This window comes from Cuculus canorus, chromosome 1 (assembly GCF_017976375.1).
Source record: "Cuculus canorus isolate bCucCan1 chromosome 1, bCucCan1.pri, whole genome shotgun sequence".
Taxonomy (NCBI): domain Eukaryota; kingdom Metazoa; phylum Chordata; class Aves; order Cuculiformes; family Cuculidae; genus Cuculus; species Cuculus canorus.
Genome location: NC_071401.1, coordinates 714,956 through 740,166, shown reverse-complemented (window position 1 = coordinate 740,166; position 25,211 = coordinate 714,956). Strand labels below are relative to the sequence as shown.

General features: G+C 58.6%; 1 protein-coding gene across 5 annotated transcripts in view; it reads left to right on the top strand.

Annotated features, from left to right (window-relative positions):
- DCHS1 (dachsous cadherin-related 1) overlaps window positions 1-25,211 on the top strand; it is a 104,208-nt gene that overhangs the window by 13,816 nt on the left and 65,181 nt on the right. For all 5 annotated transcript variants that reach the window (XM_054078867.1, XM_054078844.1, XM_054078849.1 and 2 more), the window contains exon 3: window positions 24,254-24,442. In XM_054078867.1, the coding sequence (XP_053934842.1) occupies window positions 24,254-24,442 (189 nt within the window). The remainder of the gene's footprint in view (window positions 1-24,253; window positions 24,443-25,211) is intronic.

Genomic DNA, 25,211 nt, shown 5'->3' with positions numbered 1-25,211 from the left:
GATGGCCTCAAATATTGGGGCCCACGTGCGCCGGGATGACCGAAACAGTGCTCAGGAACACGGGTGAGACCTTTGGTAGCCAAGCTGCGAAGTTCTCTCTCCCATCCCTGTGAGGTCGTTAGCTGAAGTTCGTCAGCGTTCGTGAGGCTGGTGGTGAACAATAGCGTTAATTATGCACAATTAACTTGGAAAGAGCGTCGGTGGGGTTTAGAGCTGAGGGACACACGTCCGGCGTCGGCCCTCGCGTGGTGAGAGGACACAGCAGAGGATGGAGAGGAGATGCCCCTCTCACAGGTTCTGGGGACCCTGAGATGCGCCTCGAATCCGGGGTTCGATTTTGGGCCCCTCAAGACGAGGAAGACATTGAGGGGATGGAGCACATCCGGAGCTGGGAAGGGGCTGGAGAACCAGGGAAGGGGCTGAGGGACCTGGAGGGGTTCAGTGTGGAGAAGATGAGGCTGAGGGGAGACCCTCATCGCTCTCTGCAGCTCCTGGAAAGGAGGTTGGAGCCAAGAGGGGGTCGGGCTCTGCTCCCCAGGAACAAGGGATGCATGAGAAGACACTCAGGTTGCATCAGGGGAGGGTTAGATTGGATATTGGGGGAAATTCCTTCATGGAAAGAGTGGTGAAACCGTGGCAGAAGCTTCTCAGGGCCGTGGTGGAGTCCTCATCCCTGGAGGGGTTCAAAAACCACGTGGATGGAGCACTTGGGGACATGATTGAGTTGGTGGGATTGGGCTGAGGGTCAGATTGGATGAGCTTGGAGGGCTTTTCCAACCTCAAGGATTCTGTGATTGTCCCTGTCCACCACAGGGGACTGGAACTGGATGGGCTTTGAGGTGCAACCCAACCCGTTCCATGATCCCACCTACCGGTGATGCCCTTCGTGGTTTGGATATTTTGCCTTCCCTGCATTCGCCGTTTCCATCTCAGCTCAGGACCCGGAGCTGTGGTTGTCGGAAGTGGGCGATGGAGCCCATCTGAGGGGAGATGTGGGGTTTGGGGCTGTCGGTGGGGAACAGGAGTCAACCAAAGCAGCATCCAGACTGTCCACCAGGACAAATCCCTGGGAAGACTGGAGAGTCGTGGGATGTTGGGATGTCTGCTTGGGGCCGTGGTGGTAAGCGGTGGCCACGGGGCCAGGAGGACAGGAAACGGGAATTCTGGGGTCCATGAGTCAAGGCAGGAGGAGGTCCATCAACCCATCCATGGAAAAGAGCTTCCAGATGGACCTGGAGGAGGTGGTGGAGCTGGTGAGATATCCTGGTCTGCAGGTGCACTGCTGGGGAGGAGGAGCATGGGGCACGAGGGGTGTGGTTGCAGGGGACATGTGGGGTGAGATAAGATGGGGTGGGAGGGCTGGAGAGGGCCTTGTGGGGTGGATGAGTGCAGGGGATGAGGGACAGGAGTGTGTGGGGAAGGAGGGACTGGGTGGAAACGAAGGGTTGGGGGGAGAGTAGAGAAGGAACGGTGACAAGTTGAGGACGGGGCAGATCAAGACCAGGTTGGGAGGGGCTTAGATCAACGCGATCCGGTGGAAGATGGATTGGGACTGGGTGGAAGGAAGGGTTGGGGGTAGAGTAGAGAAGGAACGGTGACAAATTGAGGATGGGGCAGATCAAGACCAGGTTGGGTGGGGCTTTGAGCATCGTGATCTGCTGGAAGATGGATTGGGACTGGATGGAAGCGAAGGTTGGGGATAGAGTAGAGAAGGAACGGTGACAAATTGAGGACGGGGAAGATCAAGACCAGGTTGGGTGGGGCTTTGAGCAACGCGATCCGATGGAAGATGGATTGGGACTGAGTGGAAGGAAGGGTTGGGTGTAGAGTAGAGAAGGAACGGTGACAAATTGAGGATGGGGCAGATCAAGACCAGGTTGGGTGGGGCTTTGAGCAGCGCGATCCGGTGGAAGATGGATTGGGACTGGGTGGAAGGAAGGGTTGGGAGCAGAGTAGAGAAGGAACGGTGACAAGTTGAGGACGGGGCAGATCAAGACCAGGTTGGGTGGAGCTTTGAGCAACGTGATCCGATGGAAGATGGATTGGGACTGGGTGGAAGGAAGGGTTGGGAGTAGAGTAGAGAAGGAATGGTGACAAGTTGAGGATGGGGAAGATCAAGACCAGGTTGGGAGGGGCTTTGAGCAGCACTATCCGGTGGAAGATGGATTGGGACCGGGTGGAAGGAAGGGTTGGGGGTAGAGTAGAGAAGGAACGGCGACAAGTTGAGGATGGGGCAGATCAAGACCAGGTTGGGTGGGGCTTTGAGCAACGCGATCCGGTGGAAGATGGATTGGGACTGGATGGGTTTTGAGGTCCCTTTCAACCCAAATGATTCCATGATTCCACGACTCTATGATCTGGGACGGGTTGGGAGGGATTTGTGGGCAGGAGAAGCGTGGGCAGGAGAAGCGCGTGGCGGACGAGGCGGAAGATTTGGGTGGGAGAAGGTTTGGGTTTGGTCCACGGAAGGCAACGCTCCACACCGGGTGGGTGGGATGGGGACAGGGAGAGGATCAGGAGACAGAGACGGGGAAGGGTCCGAGGACGGTGGCCCCAGGGATGGGGTGGGAGTGGAGGAGCCGCGTCCCCGGGTGAGGACGGAGCTGCGGCAGCCCCTGACGGGAGGCCCCTCTCTCTCTCTCCTTCTCCGTGCCTTCCTGCTCGGTGCCGCTCGCCGGGTGGGAAGGCGTTCTGGAAATGCAATCGGAGATGGCGGCTGCGCGAGGACGGGAAGGAGGGGACCTCGGAGGGGCTGAGATGCTTTGGGGACCATGGGGATGGCACGGAAGTCGGTCCCAGGCCGTGGTGAGGTCAGTGCCGCGCAGGGGCCATCCCGGCTCCGCGCGGGGGACGGCGTTGGCCCGGCATCGGCCGAGGGTTTTGGCTTGGATTCCGTGCTCTTGGCTCAACCGTGGCGTTTCGTTTGGAACTGGAGCATCTGGGCCGAGCGCAGGTAACTCCCGCGTGGCCTCGGCACAAAGCAAACAGCTCGCACATCTGCTGCCGCTTCCTCTCAGCCGGGAAACGGGAGAGGATGGGAAAGGAGGCCGGCCAGGCTGCCGGCTCGGCACGGGGCCGCGGCGAGAGCCGGGGCAAGGAGTCCAAGCTTGGGGCAGAGCCACTCGCTGCGGCCGCAACTCAGTCCCTGGTTGCCTCAAACGAGGAGGTACCATCACCATCCGTGGTGGCCAGCATCGTGTCCCACGGGATGACCCGCATGGGGTCATCCTGCATCCCATGGGATTGCCCACGCCAGGTTGCCCCGTTTGCCGCGGCATCGTTCGCGCCGTGTTGACGTGTGTCCCATGGAATCGCCCGCATCGGGTCACCCTTTGGCATCAGCCACGGCTGCCTCGTGTCCCACAGGATCCGCCACGTCAGGTCTCCCCGTGTCCCGTAAGATCATCCGCATCCGGTGACCGTGTGTCCCACAGGATCATCCATGGCAGGTCAACCTACGGCATCACCCGTGGTAGGTTGCCTCGTATTCCATGGCATCACCCGTGCCAGGTTGCCCCATGTCCCACGGAATCATCCACGTCAGGTCACCCCGTGTCCCATGGGACCACCTTCATCAGGTCTCCTCGTGTCCGGTAGGAACATCCGCGTCAGGTTGCCACGTGTCCCATGGGATCATCCATGTCAGGTCACCCTACGGCACCACCCATGTCAAGTTGCCGCGTGTCCCATGGGATCATCCATGTCAGGTCGCCCCATCTCCCACAGGATCATCTGCATCAGGTTGTCCCATGTCCATGGGATCACCCACATCCGGTCACCTTGTGTCCTACAAGATGACCCATGTCAAGTTGTCCCACAGCCCCTGAGGGCAATCAACCCATCTCTCCGTGGCTTCCAGGCGTCAGGGCTTATCCAAGGGTCTCCGGTGAGGTCTGGATTTGGTCCAGGTCCACATGATGGCCATGAGAGCTTAGGACATCGAGAGGTCCACTCTGTGTGATGGACCCAGGATGAGCTCCAAGGTCTGCCCAAAGCTGAAGGGGTTCAAATGGGGAAGAGCGGCTGGAACGCTCCCCCATGGAAAAGGACCTGGGGGTGTCGGTTGAGAGCAGCTGAACATCAGCCAACGGTGGCCCAGGTGGCCAAGAAGGCCACCAACATCCTGGCTTGGATCAGCCATGGGGTGGCCACCAGGAGCAGGGACAGGATTGTCCCCCCGGTGAGGCCACACCTCGAATCCTGGGGTCAGTTCTGGATCCCTCAGGACAAGAAAGACCTTGAGGGGATGGAGCGCATCCGGAGAAGGGAACGGAGCTGTGGAAGGGGTTGGAGAACCAGGGAAGGGGCTGAGGGACCTGGAGGGGTTTGGTGTGGAGAAGAGGAGGCTGAGGGGAGACCTCATCGCTCTCCGCAGCTCCTGGAAAGGAGGTTGGAGCCAAGCGAGGGTTGGGCTCTGCTCCCAAGGAACAAGGGATGGGATGAGAGGACACTCAGGTTGCATCAGGGGAGGTTCAGATTGGATACTGGGAGGAATTCCTTCATGGAAAGAGTGGTGAAACCATGGTGGACGCCGTGATGGAGTCCTCATCCTTGGAGGGGTTCAAAACCCGTGTGGCGCTTTGGACACGGTTCAGTTGGCTGATGGTTGGTCTGGGTGAGCTTGGAGGGCTTTTCCAACCGGAATGAATCCATCATCCCATGATTCTGAGGTGCGATTTGGTGGGACTGACCGTGCACCACGTGTGCCTCCGGGTCGGCCGCTTGGGCCGTGGCCCAGAGAGGAAGAACCTGTGTGAAGCGAAGGGTGGATCGGACCACGTCTCCCATCTTCCTGGTGGAGAACGTTGACGGATCATCGGTTTTCCTGCGGAAGGGGGCGACTGGAGAGGAGTCGGGGAGCAGCCACGCGGGGAGCTCTTCTGCACGGAGGAGAAGGACCTGGGGGTGATGGTTGACAGTGACTGACCATGAGCCAGCAGAGTGCCCAGGGGGCCAAGAAGGCCAACGGCATCTTGGCTTGGATCAGAAATGGGGTCACCAGCAGGGCCAGGGAGGGGATTCTCCCTCTGTACTCGGCACTGGTGAGACCGCACCTCGAATACTGTGTTCAGTTCTGTCCCCTCACCACAAGAAGGATGTTGAGGCTCTGGAGTGTGTCCAGAGAAGAGCAACGAAGCTGGTGAGGGGCTGGAGAACGTCTGATGAGGAGCGGCTGAGAGAGCTGGGGGTGTTTAGCCTGGAGAAGAGGAGGCTGAGGGGAGACCTTATTGCTCTCTACAACTGCCTGAAAGGAGGTTGTGGAGAGGAGGGAGCTGGGCTCTTCTCCCAAGTGACAGGGGACAGGGCAAGAGGGAATGGCCTGAAGCTCCGCCAGGGGAGGTTCAGGTTGGATATCAGAAAAGAATTCTTCATGGAAAGAGTCATCGGCACTGGAACAGCTGCCCAGGGAGGGGGTCGAGTCGCCTTCCCTGGAGGTGTTTAAGGAACGGGTGGATGAAGTGCTGAGGGCCATGGTTTAGGGAGTGTTGGGAACGGTTGGACTCCATGATCCAATGGGTCCTTTCCAACCTGGGGATTCGGTGATTCTGTGAGCAGCGAGAGGAGCAACGCTCTCTGCCTTCACTGCCAAGGAGAGGGGCGGGAGGGGGGAGGACATCACGACAAGCGTTGGTTTCTCGGGAAGAGGGGCTCAGCGTTGATTTCTCGGGAAGAGGGGCTCAGCGTTAACCCATTTCCAGACCCGTTGGTTTCTTGGGAAGAGGGGCTCAGCGTTGGTTTCTTGGGAAGAGGGGCTCAGCGTTGGTTTCTTGGGAAGAGGGGCTCAGCGTTAACCCATTTCCAGACCCGTTGGTTTCTTGGGAAGAGGGGCTCAGCGTTAACCCATTTCCAGACCCGTTGGTTTCTCGGGAAGAGGGGCTCAGCGTTAACCCATTTCCAGAGCCGTTGGTTTCTTGGGAAGAGGGGCTCAGCGTTAACCCATTTCCAGAGCCGTTGGTTTCTTGGGAAGAGGGGCTCAGTGTTCACCCATTTCCAGAGCCGTTGGTTTCTTGGGAAGAGGGGCTCAGTGTTCACCCATTTCCAGAGCCGTTGGTTTCTTGGGAAGAGGAGCTCAGTGTTAACCCATTTCCAGACCCGTTGGTTTCTTGGGAAGAGGGGCTCAGCGTTAACCCCTTTCCAGACCCGTTGGTTTCTTGGGAAGAGGGGCTCAGCGTTGGTTTCTTGGGAAGAGGGGCTCAGCGTTAACCCATTTCCAGACCCGTTGGTTTTTTGGGAAGAGGGGCTCAGCGTTAACCCATTTCCAGACCCGTTGGTTTCTTGGGAAGAGGGGCTCAGCGTTAACCCATTTCCAGACCCGTTGGTTTCTTGGGAAGAGGGGCTCAGCATTGGTTTCTTGGGAAGAGGGGCTCAGTGTTGGTTTCTTGGGAAGAGGGGCTCAGCGTTGGTTTCTCGGGAAGAGGAGCTCAGCGTTAACCCATTTCGTTGGTTTCTCGGGAAGAGGGGCTCAGCGTTAACCCATTTCCAGACCTGTTGGTTTCTTGGGAAGAGGGGCTCAGCGTTAACCCATTTCCAGAGCCGTTGGTTTCTTGGGAAGAGGGGCTCAGCGTTGGTTTCTTGGGAAGAGGGGCTCAGCGTTAACCCATTTCCAGACCCATTTGCACGTTGCTCCCCAATCCCTGAATCCAGACGGTGGGATGCAGGAGGGGAGGGGAGCACCCCGTTCCCGTGACGTGGGGGAGCTCGGGGGGACCCCGAGACGCCGCCGCTGGAGGAGATGCTGGGGAGGCTGTGGGGGAGGTGAGCGCTGTCGTTAACCGCCAGAAGAGCTGCGCTCCGTCCAAATTCCTGCGAAAGTTATTTCCTCGCGCTGCCAGCAGCCTCCTCCTGGGCTTGGCACGGCAGCAGCGCCATGATTAATTCAAGTAGCATTTCCCCTGGAGCTGCAGCAGCTTTTCCACTGCAGCCGAGAGGCCCCAACCCCTCGATCTCCTCTTCCCCTCCGCACTCCGATCCACCTCCGGACCCCCTCGCAGCTGCCCCTGCTCCCTCCGCTCATCCCCATCCTCCTCCACGTCCCCCTTCCCTTCTCCTTGGTGCCCCCCAAAAGCTCCTGCTCCCCTCCTGGAGCTCCAGCCCACCAGCAGCTCCCTTCCCCCTTCTCCTTGGTGCCCCCCAAAAGCTCCTGCTCCCCTCCTGGAGCTCCAGCCCACCAGCAGCTCCCTTCACCCTTCTTCTTGGTGCCCCCCAAAAGCTCCTGCTCCACTCTTGGAGCTCCAGCCCACCAGCAGCTCCCTTCCCCCCTCTTCTTGGTGCCCCCCAAAAGCTCCTGCTCCCCTCCTGGAGCTCCAGCCCACCAGCAGCTCCCTTCCCCCTTCTCCTTGGTGCCCCCCAAAAGCTCCTGCTCCCCTCCTGGAGCTCCAGCCCACCAGCAGCTCCCTTCCCCCTTCTCCTTGGTGCCCCCCAAAAGCTCCTGCTCTCCTCTTGGAGCTCCACCCCACCAGCAGCTCCCTTCCCCCTTCTCTTTGGTGCCCCCCAAAAGCTCCTGCTCCCCTCTTGGACCTCCAACGCACCAGCAGCTCCCTTCCCCCTTCTCCTTGGTGCCCCCCAAAAGCTCCTGCTCCCCTCCTGGAGCTCCAGCAGTTCCCTTCCCCCTTCTTCTTGGTGCCCCCCAAAAGCTCCTGCTCCCCTCTTGGAGCTCCAGCAGTTCCCTTCCCCCTTCTTCTTGGTGCCCCCCAAAAGCTCCTGCTCCCCTCTTGGAGCTCCAGCCCACCAGCAGCTCCCTTCTCCTTGGTGCCCCCCAAAAGCTCCTGCTCCCCTCCTGGAGCTCCAGCCCACCAGCAGCTCCCTTCCCCCTTCTCCTTGGCCATGGGATCACCCCATCAGGTCACCCTATATCCCATGGGATCACCCCATCAGGTCACCCTATATCCCATGGGATCACCCCATCAGGTCACCCTTTATCCCATGGGATCACCCCATCAGGTCACCCTATATCCCATGGGATCATCCATGTTTGGTCACCCTGTATCCCATGGGATCATCCATATCAGGTCACCCTATATCCCATGGGATCACCCCATCAGGTCACCCTGTATCCCATGGGATCACCCCATCAGGTCACCCTGTATCCCATGGGATCACCCCAATCAGGTCACCCTGTATCCCATGGGATCACCCCATCAGGTCACCCTATATCCCATGGGATCACCCCATCAGGTCACCCTGTATCCCATGGGATCACCCCAATCAGGTCACCCTATATCCCATGGGATCACCCGCATCAGGTCACCCTGTATCCCATGGGATCACCCACATTGGTCACCCTATATCCCATGGGATCACCCCATCAGGTCACCCTATATCCCATGGGATCACCCCCATCAGGTCACCCTATATCCCATGGGATCACCCACATCAGGTCACCCTATATCCCATGGGATCACCCCATCAGGTCACACTTTATCCCATGGGATCACCCACATCAGGTCACCCTCTATCCCATGGGATCACCCCATCAGGTCACCCTATATCCCATGGGATCACCCACATCAGGTCACCCTCTATCCCATGGGATCACCCCATCAGGTCACCCTATATCCCATGGGATCACCCACATCAGGTCACCCTCTATCCCATGGGATCACCCACATCAGGTCACCCTATATCCCATGGGATCACCCACATCAGGTCACCCTGTATCCCATGGGATCACCGATGTCAGGTGTGGCATCACCCACACGTGTCCCACCTCTCTGGGAAGGACTTCTCCATGAGCCATCCCTGCTGGAGCTCACCCAGCATCCCGGATTGGGGTTCTCCTGGACATCTCCTGGACATCAGTGCCCTCCAGGACGCAGGGAGCAGACTGTCCCTTCCCACCCTGCCCCACCTCCAGCACCCATCCTTCCATGCTTTGCTCCAACCGCAATCCTCGCGTGTCCTGGTGGGGCTCCCCGTGCCCCGTAATTCCCGTTCCACCTCCACCTGAGAGCCCACGCAGGAGCTTTGCTCCCAGCCTTCATCCAACCCTTGCTCCAAGCCTTCCCCTGTCCATGTTCCCAGAAAGGCGGTGGTCACCTCAACCAACGTGGTCGCAGAACCATGGAATCATGGATTCCTGGAGGTTGGAAAAGCCCTCCAAGCTCATCCAGCCCAAAGATCAGCCCAACCCCACCGTGCCGACCAAACCATGTCCCCAAGTGCCACATCCATGTGGTTTTTGAACCCCTCCAGGGATGGGGACTCCACCACTGCCCTGGGCAGCCTCTGCCAGGGCTTCACTGCTCTTTCCATGAAGGAACTTCTCCCAAGATCCAATCCAACCCTCCCCTCGCACCACTTGAGACCATTTCCTCTGGTCCCACCCCTTCTTCCATTGGAGAGGACACCAACACCCACCTCACCACAACCTCCTTTCTGGGAGTTGTGGAGAGCGATGAGGTCTCCCCTCAGCCTCCTCTTCTCCGGACCCAACACCCCCAGGTCCCTCAGTTGCTCCCGGAACCCCTGGGCTCCAGACCCTTCCCCAGCTCCGTTCCCTTTTCCAGATGTGCTCCTCAAGGCCTTTCTTGGAGTGAGGGACCCAGGACTGAACCCAGTAGGTGTTGGGATGGGCATCCATGGGATGCACTCATCTGGGACACCACCACGAGCTGGCTGATGGGATGTAGGTGGAGATCCTGAGAGAGGATCCCGAGTGCTGAGGACCTCTCAGTGCAGCAGAATCAGAGAACGATGGAATCCTTCAGGTTGGAAAAGCCCTCCAAGCTCATCCAGCCCAAACATCAGCCCAACCCCACCGTGTCAACCAAACCATGTCCCCAAGTGCTCCATCCATGTGGTTTTTGAACCCCTCCAGGGATGGGGACTCCACCACTGCCCTGGGCAGCCTCTGCCAGGGCTTCACTGCTCTTTCCATGAAGGAACTTCTCCCAAGATCCAATCCAACCCTCCCCTCGCACCACTTGAGGCCATTTCCTCTGGTCCCACCCCTTCTTCCATTGGAGAGGACACCAACACCCACCTCACCACAACGTCCTTTCTGGGAGTTGTGGAGAGCGATGAGGTCTCCCCTCAGCCTCCTCTTCTCCGGACCCAACACCCCCAGGTCCCTCAGGTGCTCCCGGAACCCCTGGGCTCCAGACCCTTCCCCAGCTCCGTTCCCTTTTCCAGATGTGCTCCTCAAGGCCTTTCTTGGAGTGAGGGACCCGGGACTGAACCCAGTAGGTGTTGGGATGGGCATCCATGGGATGCACTCATCTGGGACACCACCCCGAGCTGGCTGATGGGATGTAGGTGGAGATCCTGAGAGAGGATCCCGAGTGCTGAGGACCTCTCAGTGCAGCAGAACCAGAGAACAATGGAATCCTTCAGGTTGGAAAAGCCCTCCAAGCTCATCCAGCCTGGTGAAGATCCTGGGAGAGGAACCCGAGAGGACAAAGGTCCTTTGCCATCCAACCTCCCTTCTGCCCCGCGTCTCTCCCGGCTCTCCCAACCACGGCGCTGGGAAGGGACGGAGCTCCTCCGCAGCTCCATCCTCCATCGTCTTCTCCACGGCTCATCTGGATCCGTGCCCTGGCTCCGTCTCTGCGCCGCAGATGTTCTGCTGTGCTGTGGCTTTGGCAAACATCTGTCTCTGGGCTCCCGCCCCTCGGCGTGACGGCTCTCGGTGGGAGAGGAGGGGAGGATGGCGCCAGTGTGGTCAGCGCTCCCACGCACGGATCCCTCCGCCGGCGTTGCCAACCCTCCTGCCCAACGGCTCAAAGCAGCCGGGAAGCGCCCACGGAGGTTATTTCAGGAGCCGACTCCGGCTCCCGGGGTTGCATCCCAGCCTCCGGCACGCCGCGGCCTCAGGGGATTGAGCGGAGGTCAGGATTTGGCCCCGAGCGATTGTCCGGCACACGCGGCCGAGGCGAGGGTCAGACCCCGAAGGATGCAGGGAGCAGCGCATCCCGGCGGGAAGCCCTTGGCACGGCTCCAGGTGCCGGATCCTCACCCCCGCGGCCACCCCATAGCCGTGGGGCTCCGGATGGTGGTCCCGCAGAGAGGGATGGGGACAGCCAAGGATGGAGAAGGGCGTGACTGAGGGGCTCCGGCGCGGCTCCGGGGAGGAGGGGAGGAGGGTGTAAATCCCTTGTTTTGGAGGAGGAGGAGGAGGAGGGGAAGCAGTTCCATCACAGACATCAGGGAAGGGATTGTCCCTCTGCGCTCAGCACCGAGGAGGCGGCACCTCGGATCCCGGTTTGGTCAGTTTTGGACCCCTCAGGACAAGGAAGACCATGAGGGGATGGAGCGCATCCGGAGAAGGGAACGGAGCTGGGAAGGGGCTGGAGAACCAGGGAAGGGGCTGAGGGACCTGGAGGGGTTTGGTGTGGAGAAGAGGAGGCTGAGGGGAGACCTCATCGCTCTCCACAGCTCCTGGAAAGGAGGTTGGAGCCGGGGGGGGATGGGCTCTGCTCCCCAGGAACAAGGGATGCATGAGAGGACACTCAAGTTGCATCAGGGGAGGGTTGGATTGGATATTGGGAGAAATTCCTTCATGGAAAGAGTGGTGAAACCCTGGCGGAGGCTGCCCAGGGCAGTGGTGGAGTCTCCATCCCTGGAGGGGTTCAAAAACCACATGGATGGAGCACTTGGGGACATGAATGAGTCGGCACGGTGGTGTCCCAGATGAGTGCATCCCATGGATGCCCATCCCAACACCTACTGGGTTCAGTCCCAGGTCCCTCACTCCAAGAAAGGCCTTGAGGAGCACATCTGGAAAAGGGAACGGAGCTGGGGAAGGGTCTGGAGCCCAGGGGTTCCGGGAGCAGCTGAGGGACCTGGGGGTGTTGGGTCTGGAGAAGAGGAGGCTGAGGGGAGACCTCATGGCTCTCCACAACTCCCAGAAAGGACGTTGTGGTGAGGTGGGTGTTGGTGTCCTCTCCAATGGAAGAAGGGGTGGGACCAGAAGAAATGGTCTCAAGTGGTGCGAGAGGAGGGTTGGATTGGATCTTGGGAGAAGTTCCTTCATGGAAAGAGCAGTGAAGCCCTGGCAGAGGCTGCCCAGGGCAGTGGTGGAGTCTCCATCCCTGCAGGGGTTCAAAAACCACGTGGATGTGGCACTTGGGGACAGGGTTTGGTCGGCACGGTGGGGTTGGGCTGATGTTTGGGCTGGATGAGCTTGGAGGGCTTTTCCAACCTTAAGGATTCCATCGTTCTCTGATTCTGCTGCACTGAGAGGTCCTCAGCACTCGGGATCCTCTCTCAGGATCTCCACCTACATCCCATCAGCCAGCTCGTGGTGGTGTCCCAGATGAGTGCATCCCATGGATGCCCATCCCAACACCTACTGGGTTCAGTCCCGGGTCCCTCACTCCAAGAAAGGCCTTGAGGAGCACATCTGGAAAAGGGAATGGAGCTGGGGAAGGGTCTGGAGCCCAGGGGTTCCAGGAGCAGCTGAGGGACCTGAGGGTGTTGGGTCTGGAGAAGAGGAGGCTGAGGGGAGACCTCATCGCTCTCCATATGTGATCTCTGAGCAGATCCTCAGGTTGTCCTTCTGGCCTTTCCTGAAGGTGCGGTACCATACGGGAATCATGGAATGTTTAGGGTTGGAAGGGACCTCAAAGCCCATCCAGATCCACCTCCCTGATACGTCAACCATCCCTTGGAATGAGGGAATGGGTTGGAAGGGACCTCAAAGCCCATCCAGATCCACCTCCCTGATACGTCAACCATCCCTTGGAATGAGGGAATGCGTTGGGTTTGAAGGGACCTCAAAGCCCATCCAGTTCCAACCCCCTTGAGTGTTGATCAGCCCTCGGAATCATGGAATGGTTTGGGTTGGAAGGGACCTCAAAGCCCATCCAGATCCACCTCCCTGATACGTCAACCATCCCTTGGAATGAGGGAATGGGTTGGGTTCGAAGGGACCTCAAAGCCCATCCAGTTCCAACGCCTTTGTGTGTTGATCACCCCTTGGGATCATAGAATGGTTTGGGTTGGAAGGGACCTCAAAGCCCATCCCATCCCACCCCGTGCTATGGGCAGGGACACTTCCCACTGGATCAGGGGCTCCAAGCCCCATCCAACCTGGCCTGGAACCCCTCCAGGGATGGAGCAACCACGACTTCTCTGGGCAAACTGTTCCAGGTCCTCCCCACCTTCACAGAGAAGAATTCCTTCCTAAGGCCTTATCTCAGTCTCCCTTCGTTCATCTTAATCCCATTCCCCCCAATCCCTCTACTAAACCCATCCACCGGATTAGTTAGGATTAGTCCGGCGTTAGCGCTAATTAGGTGGGTCACCACAACATAAACAAGATCAAGCAAAGCTACACCCATCCGAGTCCCCGTGGGGTGTCTGGAGTTGGGTACCGAGCCTTGAGCGATGCCACCCCAGACCAGCTGGAGGGCATCTCAGCAGCTTCTGATGGCGTTTCTCCGTTTCACGAGGGGTTTTTAACCCCCCTGGCTTTGCAAATGGTGTTTGGAAAGATCACAGAATCACCAGGTTGGAAAGGACCCATTGGATCATGGAGTCCAACCATTCCTAACACCCCCTAAACCATGTCCCTCAGCACTTCATCCACCCGTTCCTTAAACGCCTCCAGGGAAGGGGACTCGACCCCCTCCCTGGGCAGCTGTTCCAGTGCCGATGACTCTTACTGTGAAGAATTTTTTTCTGATATCCAACCTGAACCTCCCCTGGTGGAGCTTGAGGCCATTCCCCCTTGTCCTGTCCCCTGTCCCTTGGGAGAAGAGCCCAGCTCCCTCCTCTCCACAACCTCCTTTCAGGCAGTTGTAGAGAGCAATAAGGTCTCCCCTCAGCCTCCTCTTCTCCAGGCTGAACACCCCCAGCTCTCTCAGCCGCTCCTCGTCAGACGTTCTCCAGCCCCTCAGCAGCTTTGTTGCTCTTCTCTGGACACGCTCCAGAGCCTCAACATCCTTCTTGTGGTGAGGGGTCCAGAACTGAACACAGTATTCGAGGTGCGGTCTCACCAGTGCTGAGTACAGAGGGGAATCCCCTCCCTGTTCCTGCTGGTGACCCCATTTCTGATCCAAGCCAAGATGCCGTTGGCCTTCTTGGCCCCCTGGGCACACTGCTGGCTCATGGTCAGTCACTGTCAACCAGCACCCCCAGGTCCTTCTCCTCCGTGCAGCTCTCCAGCCATTCTTCCCCCAGTCTGTAGCGCTGCATAGGGTTGTTGTGCCCCAAGTGCAGGACCTGACACTTGACCTTGGTGAACCTCATCCCATTGGTCTCACGTCCAGCCTGTTCCGATCCCTTTGGAGCCTCCCTACCCTCCAGCAGATCCACACTTCCTCCCAGCTCAGTGTCATCTGCAAACTCACTGAGGGTGCACTCCATGCCTTCATCCAGGTCATTGATGAAGACATTGAGCAGAGCCGGACCAGCACTGAAGTGCTGGTGAAGCAGATAAGGAAGGAATGCGTCCTCGCGCTCCGGGGTATTAAATTACGAAGACCCTTATCAGCTGGAGTCACCCATCAGTTGGTGACTCCACCACCGCCTGGTGCTTTGGGATAATAAACAAGGCTGAAATGCTGGAGCGATAAGGATAAACGGCTCCATCTTCATAGATTCCCTCTGTTCGTGCCGGTAGAGGATGGACTTTGTTTCAACCCCCCGTTTCAGGCCTGGGTCTTCCACCGTCACACCTTCAACCATCCATCTCATCATCCATCCATCCATCCATCCATCCATCCATCGTGTCACAGAGAGCAACCGAGGCGGTTGCTCCATGTTGGCTCTTCCCCTCCCAGGATCTTCCGCGTGGCCGAAAATACACTCCAAGAGGAGTCACTCCATGACTCTTCCAGAGACCGGAGTTTGGCTGATGAGGACAGATCCTCAGATCATCCTTGTGGCCTTCTCTGAGGGTGGGGGACCAACATCTGAATCATAGAATCACAGAGTGGTTTGGGTTGGAAGGGGCTTCAAAACCCCTCCAGTTCGATGGGCAGGGACACCTCCCACCGGATCCGGGGCTCCGAGCCCCATCCAACCTGGCCTGGAACCCCTCCAGGGATGGGGCAACCACCACTGCTCCAGGAAACCTCTTCCAGGGCCTACCCACCTCAACAGGAGAACGTTTCTCCCCAAAATCATGGAATGGTTTGGGTCGGGAGGGATCTCAAAGCCCCTCCAGTTCCACCTCAACGTCATGGAATCATGGAATGGTTTGGGTCGGGAGGGATCTCAAAGCTCCTCCAGTTCCACCTCAATGTCATGGAATCATGGAATGGTTTGGGTCGGGAGGGATCTCAAAGCCCCTCCAGTTCCACCTCAACGTCATGGAATCATGGAATGGTTTGGGTCGGGAGGGATCTCAAAGCCCCTCCAGTTCCACCCCAACGTCATGGAATCATGGAATGGTTTGGGTCGGGAGGGATCTCAAAGCCCCTCCAGTTCCACCTCAACGTCATGGAATCATGGAATGGTTTGGGTCGGGAGGGATCTCAAAGCTCCTCCAGTTCCACCTCAATGTCATGGAATCATGGAATGGTTTGGGTCGGGAGGGATCTCAAAGCCCCTCCAGTTCCACCTCATCGTCATGGAATCATGGAATGGTTTGGGTCGGGGGGGATCTCAAAGCCCCTCCAGTTCCACCCCAACGTCATGGAATCATGGAATGGTTTGAGTTGGGAGGGACCTCAAAGCTCCTCCAGTTCCACGCCATGGGCAGGGACACCTCCCACCGGATCCGGTTGCTCCGAGCCCCATCCAACCTGGCCTGGAACCCCTCCAGGGATGGGGCAACCACCACTGCTCCGGGAAACCTCTTCCAGGGCCTCCCCACCTCAACAGGAGAACGTTTCTCCCCAAAATCTCATTTCAGTCTCCCCTCTTGCAGCTCCAAACCATCCCCCTCATCCCATCCCTGCCCTCCCTGATCCAGAGCCCCTCCCCAGCTTTGGAGCCCCTTTCCCTACTGGAAGCTCCTCGAAGGTCTCCCCACACCCTTCTCCTCCCCAGGCTGAACAACCCCAACCCTCCCTGCCTGTCCTCTTACAGGAGGTTCTCCAGCCTTTAGATCATCTTCGTGGCCTCCTCTGGACCTGCTCCAACATCTCCATGTCCTTCCTGTGGCTGCCCCATCCCTGGAGGGGTTCCAGGCCAGGTTGGATGGGGTTTGGAGCCCCTGATCCGGTGGGAGGTGTCCCTGCCCACGGCAGGGGGTTGGAATTGGATGGACTTTGAGGCCCCCTTCCAACCCAACCCATTCCACCATTCCATGAAACACCTCTCACTAAAGAGGTAATGGTAGAAGCTCTTCTTGGAACCTTCAGCTTTTCAGCCCCTCTTGGACTCTGACCTCCCGACCCCATCGCTGCGTGTCCGGGCAGCGTTCCTCGGTTGCTCTTTTCCAGCTTGTTGCTCCGTCTCCTTCCCATCTGCTGCCTCTGCGTTGCAGCTTAGCCCTGAGGTCCTTGCTCAGCCAAGGCCATCTGCTGAGACGTCTCCGTGGTTTCCCGACAGCTGGGCTGCTCTTTTCTCCTGCCTGGAGGACGCTGTTCTGAAGGCCTTCCAGCTTTCCTGAGGCCTTCAGAGATGCCTCCCATGGGGTACCTCCCACCTACCGTTTCCCTGGACCAGCTGAGGTCGTGCTTGAAGTCCACTTCTTTGCTGTTCTCCTTCGTCGCTGGCGTTGAGCTCCTGAACATCACCACCTCATGGTGGCCGGAGCCAAGGCTACCGCTGGTTATGACGTCCTCAGCTCTCCCTTGCTGAGGAGCAGCAGATCCACCTGTGTCACCCCTGGTTGACACGGAGCTGTTGGAGCGGGTCCAGAGGAGGCCACGGAGATGATCCAAGGGCTGGAGAACCTCCCATCCAAGGATAGGCTGGGAGAGTTGGAGTGGTTCAGCCCGGAGAAGGCTCCATGGAGACCTCAGAGCAGCTTCCAGTAGGGAAAGGGGCTCCAGGGAAGTTGGGGAGGGGCTCTGGATCAGGGAGGGCAGGGATGGGATGAGGGGAATGGTTTTGAGCTGCAAGAGGGGAAACTGAGATGAGATCTTGGGCAGAAATGTTCTCCTGTGAGGGTGTGGAGGCCCTGGCCCAGGTTGCCCAGAGCAGTGGTGGCTGCTCCATCCCTGGAGGGGTTCCAGGCCAGGTTGGATGGGCCTTGGAGCAACCGGATCCGGTGGGAGGTGTCCCTGCCCATGGCGTGGAACTGGAGGAGCTTTGAGATCCCTCCCGACCCAAACCATTCCATGATTCCATGACGTTGAGGTGGAACTGGAGGGGCTTTGAGATCCCTCCCGACCCAAACCATTCCATGATTCCATGACATTGAGGTGGAACTGGAGGAGCTTTGAGATCCCTCCCGACCCAAACCATTCCATGATTCCATGACATTGAGGTGGAACTGGAGGAGCTTTGAGGTCCCTCCCGACCCAAACCATCCCATGATTCCATGACGTTGAGGTGGAACTGGAGGGGCTTTGAGATCCCTCCCGACCCAAACCATTCCATGATTCCATGACATTGAGGTGGAACTGGAGGAGCTTTGAGGTCCCTCCCGACCCAAACCATCCCATGATTCCATGACGTTGAGGTGGAACTGGAGGGACTTTGAGATCCCTCCCGACCCAAACCATTCCATGATTCCATGACATTGAGGTGGAACTGGAGGAGCTTTGAGATCCCTCCTGACCCAAACCATCCCATGATTCCATGACATTGAGGTGGAACTGGAGGGGCTTTGAGGTCCCTCCCGACCCAAACCATTCCATGATTCCATGACATTGAGGTGGAACTGGAGGAGCTTTGAGGTCCCTCCCGACCCAAACCATTCCATGATTCCATGACATTGAGGTGGAACTGGAGGAGCTTTGAGATCCCTCCCAACCCAAACCATTCCATGATTCCATGACATTGAGGTGGAACTGGAGGAGCTTTGAGATCCCTCCTGACCCAAACCATTCCATGATTCCATGATGTTGAGGTGGAACTGGAGGAGCTTTGAGATCCCTCCTGACCCAAACCATTCCATGATTCCATGACGTTGAGGTAGAACTGGAGGAGCTTTGAGATCCCTCCTGACCCAAACCATTCCATGATTCCATGACGTTGAGGTGGAACTGGAGGAGCTTTGAGGTCCCTCCCGACCCAAACCATTCCATGATTCCATGACGTTGAGGTGGAACTGGAGGGGCTTTGAGATCCCTCCCGACCCAAACCATTCCATGATTCCATGACGTTGAGGTGGAACTGGAGGAGCTTTGAGATCCCTCCCGACCCAAACCATTCCATGATTCCATGACATTGAGGTGGAACTGGAGGGGCTTTGAGGTCCCTCCCGACCCAAACCATTCCATGTCCATGGAACTGGATGGAACTGGTCCCATCCCATTGGAGGTCCCATCCCACCCAAGCCGTTCCATGAGCCTATGGATGGGCACATCTGGACTCTTGATGTCAGAGCTCCAGGGTCACCACGCTGTATCCGTGGGGATCCTGTGAGCCGGTGCGGGTGGAAGGTGACCCCACAGCTTTTCTCCGTCCCTCGTCTCTCCATGCTGACCCCACAACCCCATCCAGGTGTCGGATTCCCACCTGCAGCCTTCGTAGAATCATGGAATGGTCGGAAGGGACCTCAAAGCTCATCCCGTTCCACACCCCTGGTGTGAGGGGGAGCCCTTGGAATCAGGGAAGGGGTTGGGTTGGAGGAGACCTCAAAGCCCATCCAATTCCAACCCCTGCCATGGACACAGACACCTCCCACGGGATCAGGGCCTCCATCCAACGTGGCCTTCAACCCCTCCAGGGATGGGGCAGCCACCACTTCTCCGGGAAACCTTTTCCAGGGTCTCCCCACCCTCACAGGAGGACATTCTTTCCTAAGATCTCGTCTCAATCTCCCCTCTTTCAGCTCTAAACTGTTCCTCTGGTCCCATCCCTGATCCAGAGCCCTCCACAGCTCTCCTGGAGCCCCTTTCCATACTGGGAGTTGCTCCAAGGTCTCCCCGCAGCCTTCTTTTCTCCAGGCTGAACAACCCCAACTCTCTCAGCCTGTCCTCCTCCAGGAGGTTCTCCACCCTCACATCATCTCTGTGGCCTCCTCTGCCCTCGCTCCAACAGCTCCACGTCCTTCCTGTGCTGAGGACTCCAGAACGGAAGGAAGGAAGGAAGGAAGGAATTAATTGGGCACACGGTGCCTATTCCGGTCACTGTGGGAGCTCAGCAGCTTCAGGTGCACCTCAATCCGAAGCGGTGGAGAACTGTCCTCACTAAAACCGGGGGTGGTGGTACCCCGGGAAGAACATCCAGCATGGAGCAAGGACGTGGGCCACCAGAGGAAAGGTCTCAGCAGGGTCAGAGAGGTCGGATTTACACTCTCAAGCGAGCAGCTCCAGGGAAAAGGTCTCTCCTGGGAGCTGCTTCCCTCCATGGAGAGCGTGGATCATTGAGATGGAGATCTGGGATGGGGCTCCCTTGGGTGGTTCCTCCCCTCCATGGAGCTGTGGATCCCTGAGGTGGAGAACTGGGAAGGGACTCCCTTGGGTGGTTCATTCCCTCCATAGAGCTGTGGATCACTGAGATGGAGAACTGGGATGGGACTCCCTTGGATGGTTCCTCCTCTCCATGGAAGCTATGGAGAACAGGGTTTGGATACCTGGAAAAGGGCTCTCTCTTGGGTGGTTCTTCCCCTCCATGGAGCTGTGGATCCCTGGGATGGAGAATTGGGAAAAGGCTCTCTCAGGTGGTGTCTCCCCTCCATGGAGCTGTGGATCACTCGGATGGAGAACTGGGAAGGACGTGTCTTGGGCTCTCCCTCCACTTCATGGAGCTGTGGATCACTGAAGTGGGAGAACCGGGAGGGAGGGCTTTTCCTCCACTCCACATAGGCTGTGGATCACTGGGTGGAACTGGGAAGGGGCTCCCTTGGGTTGTTGCTCCCCTCCATGGAGCTGTGGATCCCGGGGTGGAAATGGGAAGGGGATCCCTTGGGTGGTCCCTTCCCTCCATGGAGCTGTGGATCATTGGGATGGAGAATGGGATGGGGCTCCCTTGGGTGGTTCCTCCCCTCCATGGAGCTGTGGATCACTGGGATGGAGAACTGGGATGGGGCTCCCTTGGATGGTTCCTCCCCTCCATAGAGCTGTGGATCATTGGGATGGAGAACTGGGATGGGGCTCTCTCCGGCAGTTCCTTCACTCCATGGAGCTGTGGATCCCGGGGTGGAAATGGGGAGGGGCTCTCACCAGTGGCACTTCTCCTTCTTGAGGGCTGTGGATCCCGGGGTGGAGAACTGGGATGGGGCTCCCTTGGGTGGTTCCTCCCCTCCATGGAGCTGTGGATCATTGGGATGGAGAACTGGGATGGGGCTCTCTCCGGCAGTTCCTTCACTCCATGGAGATGTGGATCCCGGGGTGGAAATGGGGAGGGGCTCTCACCAGTGGCACTTCTCCTCCTTGAGGGCTGTGGATCTCTGGGATGGAGAACTGGGATGGGACTCCCTTGGGTGGTTCCTTCCCTCCATGGAGCTGTGGATCATTGGGTTGGAGAACTGGGAAGGGACTCCCTTGGGTGGTTCCTCCCCTCCATGGAGCTGTGGATCATTGGGATGGAGAACTGGGAAGGGGCTCCCTTGGGTGGTTCCTCCCCTCCATGGAGCTGTGGATCATTGGGATGGAGAACTGGGATGGGGCTCCCTTGGGTGGTTCCTTCCCTCCATGGAGCTGTGGATCACTGGGATGGAGAACTGGGATGGGGCTCCCTTGGGTGGTTCCCCCTCTCCATGGAGCTGTGGATCACTGGGATGGAGAACTGGGATGGGGCTCCCTTGGGTGGTTCCTCTCCTCCATAGTGCTGTGGATCATTGGGATGGAGAACTGGGAAGGGGCTCTCTCCAGCAGTTCCTTCACTCCATGGAGCTGTGGATCCCGGGGTGGAAATGGGAAGGGGCTCCCTTGGGTGGTCCCTTCCCTCCATGGAGCTGTGGATCATTGGGATGGAGAATGGGATGGGGCTCCCTTGGGTGGTTCCTTCCCTCCATGGAGCTGTGGATCATTGGGATGGAGAACTGGGATGGGGCTCCCTTGGGTGGTTCCTCCCCTCCATGGAGCTGTGGATCACTGGGATGGAGAACTGGGATGGGGCTCCCTTGGATGGTTCCTTCCCTCCATGGAGCTGTGGATCATTGGGATGGAGAACTGGGATGGGGCTCTCTCCAGCAGTTCCTTCACTCCATGAAGCTGTGGATTCCTGGGTGGAAATGGGGAGGGGCTCTCGCCAGTGGCACTTCTCCTCCTTGAGGGCTGTGGATCTCTGGGATGGAGAACTGGGAAGGGGTCCCTTGGGTGGTTCCTCCCCTCCATGGAGCTGTGGATCACTGGGATGGAGAACTGGGAAGGGGATACCTTGGATGCCTCACCCCATCCCTTGGGTGCAGAGCAGATGGTTGCGGGGCTGAAGCTCCCATCTCCTCCTGATTTATTTCCCCTTCCTCAGCCGGGGCCGTTGCCTCTCCCGTTATTCCTCCAACCCCACGGACGGGAACGCGTGGTCCGTGTTCGGGGCCCTTCTGTCGGAAGGAGCCCCCAACTGGGCCCTCTCCTTGGCGCGCGCGCAACGTTCCTTCTCCGCTCGCTCCCGGGAGCCCCAGCGGGGAGGAGCTGCGGCTGACGAGCCCTGAACTCCATTTCACCCGGACCTGGCCCAGCTGCCTCCTTCCTTGGCTCCGGCCTCCGGCTTTGTTCTCCGGAGCTCCCAGCTGGTGGAGGAGCCCTGGGGTCAGCGGGAAGGACTTTGCCAGAAGCCCACGGAGGAGAAGGTTTTAATCCTCCCGATTCATCCCGAACTCCTAATTCCATCTCCCTAAGCGCTAATTCCACTCACGCGCTCCGGCGGCTCCGGATGTCACAGGGCAAAGCCACTCCCGGTCATGGGGTTTATGGAGCTGCGACCAACGGGATGAGGGGCAACCAGGATGAGTCAGGTCCTGGGGACACCACAACCCCGCGTAGATCCAGGCTTGGAGCGGCCGGAACGCTGCCCCACGGAGAAGGACCCGGCGGTGGTGGGGGGTGACAGCGGCTGAACACGAGCCGGCGGTGGCCCAGGTGGCCAAAAGGGCCACCAGCATCCTGGCTTGGGTCAGCCATGGGGTGGCCACCAGGAGCAGGGATGGGATTGTCCCCCCTTGGTGAGGCCACAACTCCAATCCTGGGTTCAATTTGGGCTTCTCAAGACAAGAAAGACCTTGAGGGGGTGGAGCGCCTCCGGAGAAGGGAACGGAGCTGTGGAAGGGGTTGGAGAACCACGGAAGGGGCTGAGGGACCTGGAGGGGTGTTGAGTCTGGAGAAGAGGAGGCTGAGGGGAGACCTCGTTGCTCTCCATTGCTCCTGGAAAGGAGGTTGTGGTGAGGTGGGTGTCGGTGTCTTCTCCCAAGGAACGAGGGATGGGAGGAGGTGGCCTCAGGTTGCACCAGGGGAGGTTGAGATTGGATACTGGGAAGAATTCCTTCATGGAAAGAGTGGTGAAGCCCTGGCAGAGGCTGCCCAGGGCGGTGGTGGAGTCCCCATCCCTGGAGGGGTTCAAACCCATGTGGCCATGGCATTGGGGACATGGTTCGGTCAACACGGTGCGGTTGGATTGGATGAGCTTGGAGGGCTTCTCCAACCTCAGTGACCCCATGGCTCTAAGAAGGGAGGCGTCACCTGGAACGGGGCACCTCTGGTGGTGCTGGAACCCATGGTAGATAGAAGGCAAACCAGCAATGGCCTTTCCTCCTCCTCTTCTCTGCTGTCTGGTGGTCTCCTCTGAGATGCTGGTCCTGCTCATGCGGTACCTGGTGGTCTTCTCTGCTGTCTGGTGGTCTCCTCTGAGATGCTGGTCCTGCTCATGCAGTGGTTGGTGGTCTCCTCTGCTGTCTGGTGGTCTTCTCTGAGATGCTGGTCCTGCTCATGCAGTGGTTGGTGGTCTTCTCTGCTGTCTGGTGGTCTCCTCTGAGATGCTGGTCCTGCTCATGCAGTGGTTGGTGGTCTTCTCTGCTGCCTGGTGGTCTCCTCTGAGATGCTGGTCCTGCTCATGCAGTGGTTGGTGGTCTTCTCTGCTGTCTGGTGGTCTCCTCTGAGATGCTGGTCCTGCTCATGCAGTGGTTGGTGGTCTTCTCTGCTGTCTGGTGGTCTCCTCTGAGATGCTGGTCCTGCTCATGCAGTACCTGGTGGTCTTCTCTGCTGTCTGGTGGTCTCCTCTGAGATGCTGGTCCTGCTCATGCGGTACCTGGTGGTCTTCTCTGCTGTCTGGTGGTCTTCTCTGCTGTCTGGTGGTCTCCTCTGAGATGCTGGTCCTGCTCATGCAGTGCCTGGTGGCCTTCTCTGCTGTCTGGTGGTCTTCTCTGAGATGCTGGTCCTGCTCATACAGTGGTTGGTGGTCTTCTCTGCTGTCTGGTGGTCTCCTCTGAGATGCTGGTCCTGCTCATGCAGTGCCTGGTGGTCTTCTCTGCTGTCTGGTGGTCTCCTCTGAGATGCTGGTCCTGCTCATGCAGTGGTTGGTGGTCTTCTCTGCTGTCTGGTGGTCTCCTCTGAGATGCTGGTCCTGCTCATGCAGTGGTTGGTGGTCTTCTCTGCTGTCTGGTGGTCTTCTCTGAGATGCTGGTCCTGCCCATGCGGTGGTTGGTGGTCTTCTCTGCTGTCTGGTGGTCTCCTCTGAGATGCTGGTCCTGCTCATGCAGTGGTTGGTGGTCTTCTCTGCTGTCTGGTGGTCTCCTCTGAGATGCTGGTCCTGCTCATGCAGTGGTTGGTGGTCTTCTCTGCTGTCTGGTGGTCTCCTCTGAGATGCTGGTCCTGCTCATGCAGTGCCTGGTGGTCTTCTCTGCTGTCTGGTGGTCTCCTTTGAGATGCTGGTCCTGCTCACGCAGTGGTTGGTGGTCTTCTCTGCTGTCTGGTGGTCTCCTCTGAGATGCTGGTCCTGCTCATGCAGTGGTTGGTGGTCTCTGCTGTCTGGTGGTCTCCTCTGAGATGCTGGTCCTGCCCATGCAGTGGTTGGTGGTCTCCTCTGCTGTCTGGTGGTCTCCTCTGAGATGCTGGTCCTGCTCATGCAGTGGTTGGTGGTCTTCTCTGCTGTCTGGTGGTCTCCTCTGAGATGCTGGTCCTGCCCATGCAGTGGTTGGTGGTCTTCTCTGCTGTCTGGTGGTCTCCTCTGAGATGCTGGTCCTGCTCACGCAGTGGTTGGTGGTCTTCTCTGCTGTCTGGTGGTCTCCTCTGAGATGCTGGTCCTGCTCACGCGGTACCTGGTGGTCTACTGCGATGGTGGCCCCACTCCTGTCACCCCTTCCCTCTGTCAGGTGACAGCCACGGACGCAGACAGTGGCCCCTTCGGCTCCATCTCCTACTCCATCGGCTCCGGCATCGGCACTGTGGTCCCCACGCAGTTCAGCGTTGAGAAGCACTCGGGGCAGCTCTGCACCACCCAACCCTTGGACCGCGACGAGGGGACATCCGCCTACGACTTCACCATCACCGCCGTCGATGGGGTGAGTGCCGGCGCGGGAACGCGGCGCTGCCGACACGGTGATGAGCATGGAACCCTCCGGTCCTCCATGGAGAGCTGAGGATCACTGGGATGGGACTCCATTGGGTGGTTCCTTCCCTCCATGGAGCTGTGGATCCCTGGGATGGAGAACTGGGAAGGGGCTCCCTTGGGTGGTTCCTCCCCTCTACAGAGCTGTGGATCATTGGGATGGAGAACTGGGATGGGGCTCCCTTGGGTGGTTCCTCCCCTCCATGGAGCTGTGGATCCCTGGGATGGAGAACTGGGATGGGACTCCCTTGGGTGGTTCATTCCCTCCATGGAGCTGTGGATCACTGGGATGGAAAACTGGGAAGGGACTCCCTTGGGTGGTTCCTCCCCTCCATGGAGCTGTGGATCACTGGGATGGAGAACTGGGATGGGACTCCCTTGGGTGGTTCCTCCTCTCCATGGAGCTGTGGATCACTGGGATGGAGAACTGGGATGGGGCTCCCTTGGGTGGTTCCTCCCCTCCATGGAGCTGTGGATCACTGGGATGGAGAACTGGGATGGGGCTCCCTTGGGTGGTTCCTCCCCTCCATGGAGCTGTGGATCACTGGGATGGAGAACTGGGATGGGGCTCCCTTGGGTGGTTCCTTCCCTCCATGGAGCTGTGGATCATTGGGATGGAGAACTGGGATGGGGCTCCCTTGGGTGGTTCCTTCCCTCCATGGAGCTGTGGATCATTGGGATGGAGAACTGGGATGGGACTCCCTTGGGTGGTTCCTCCCCTC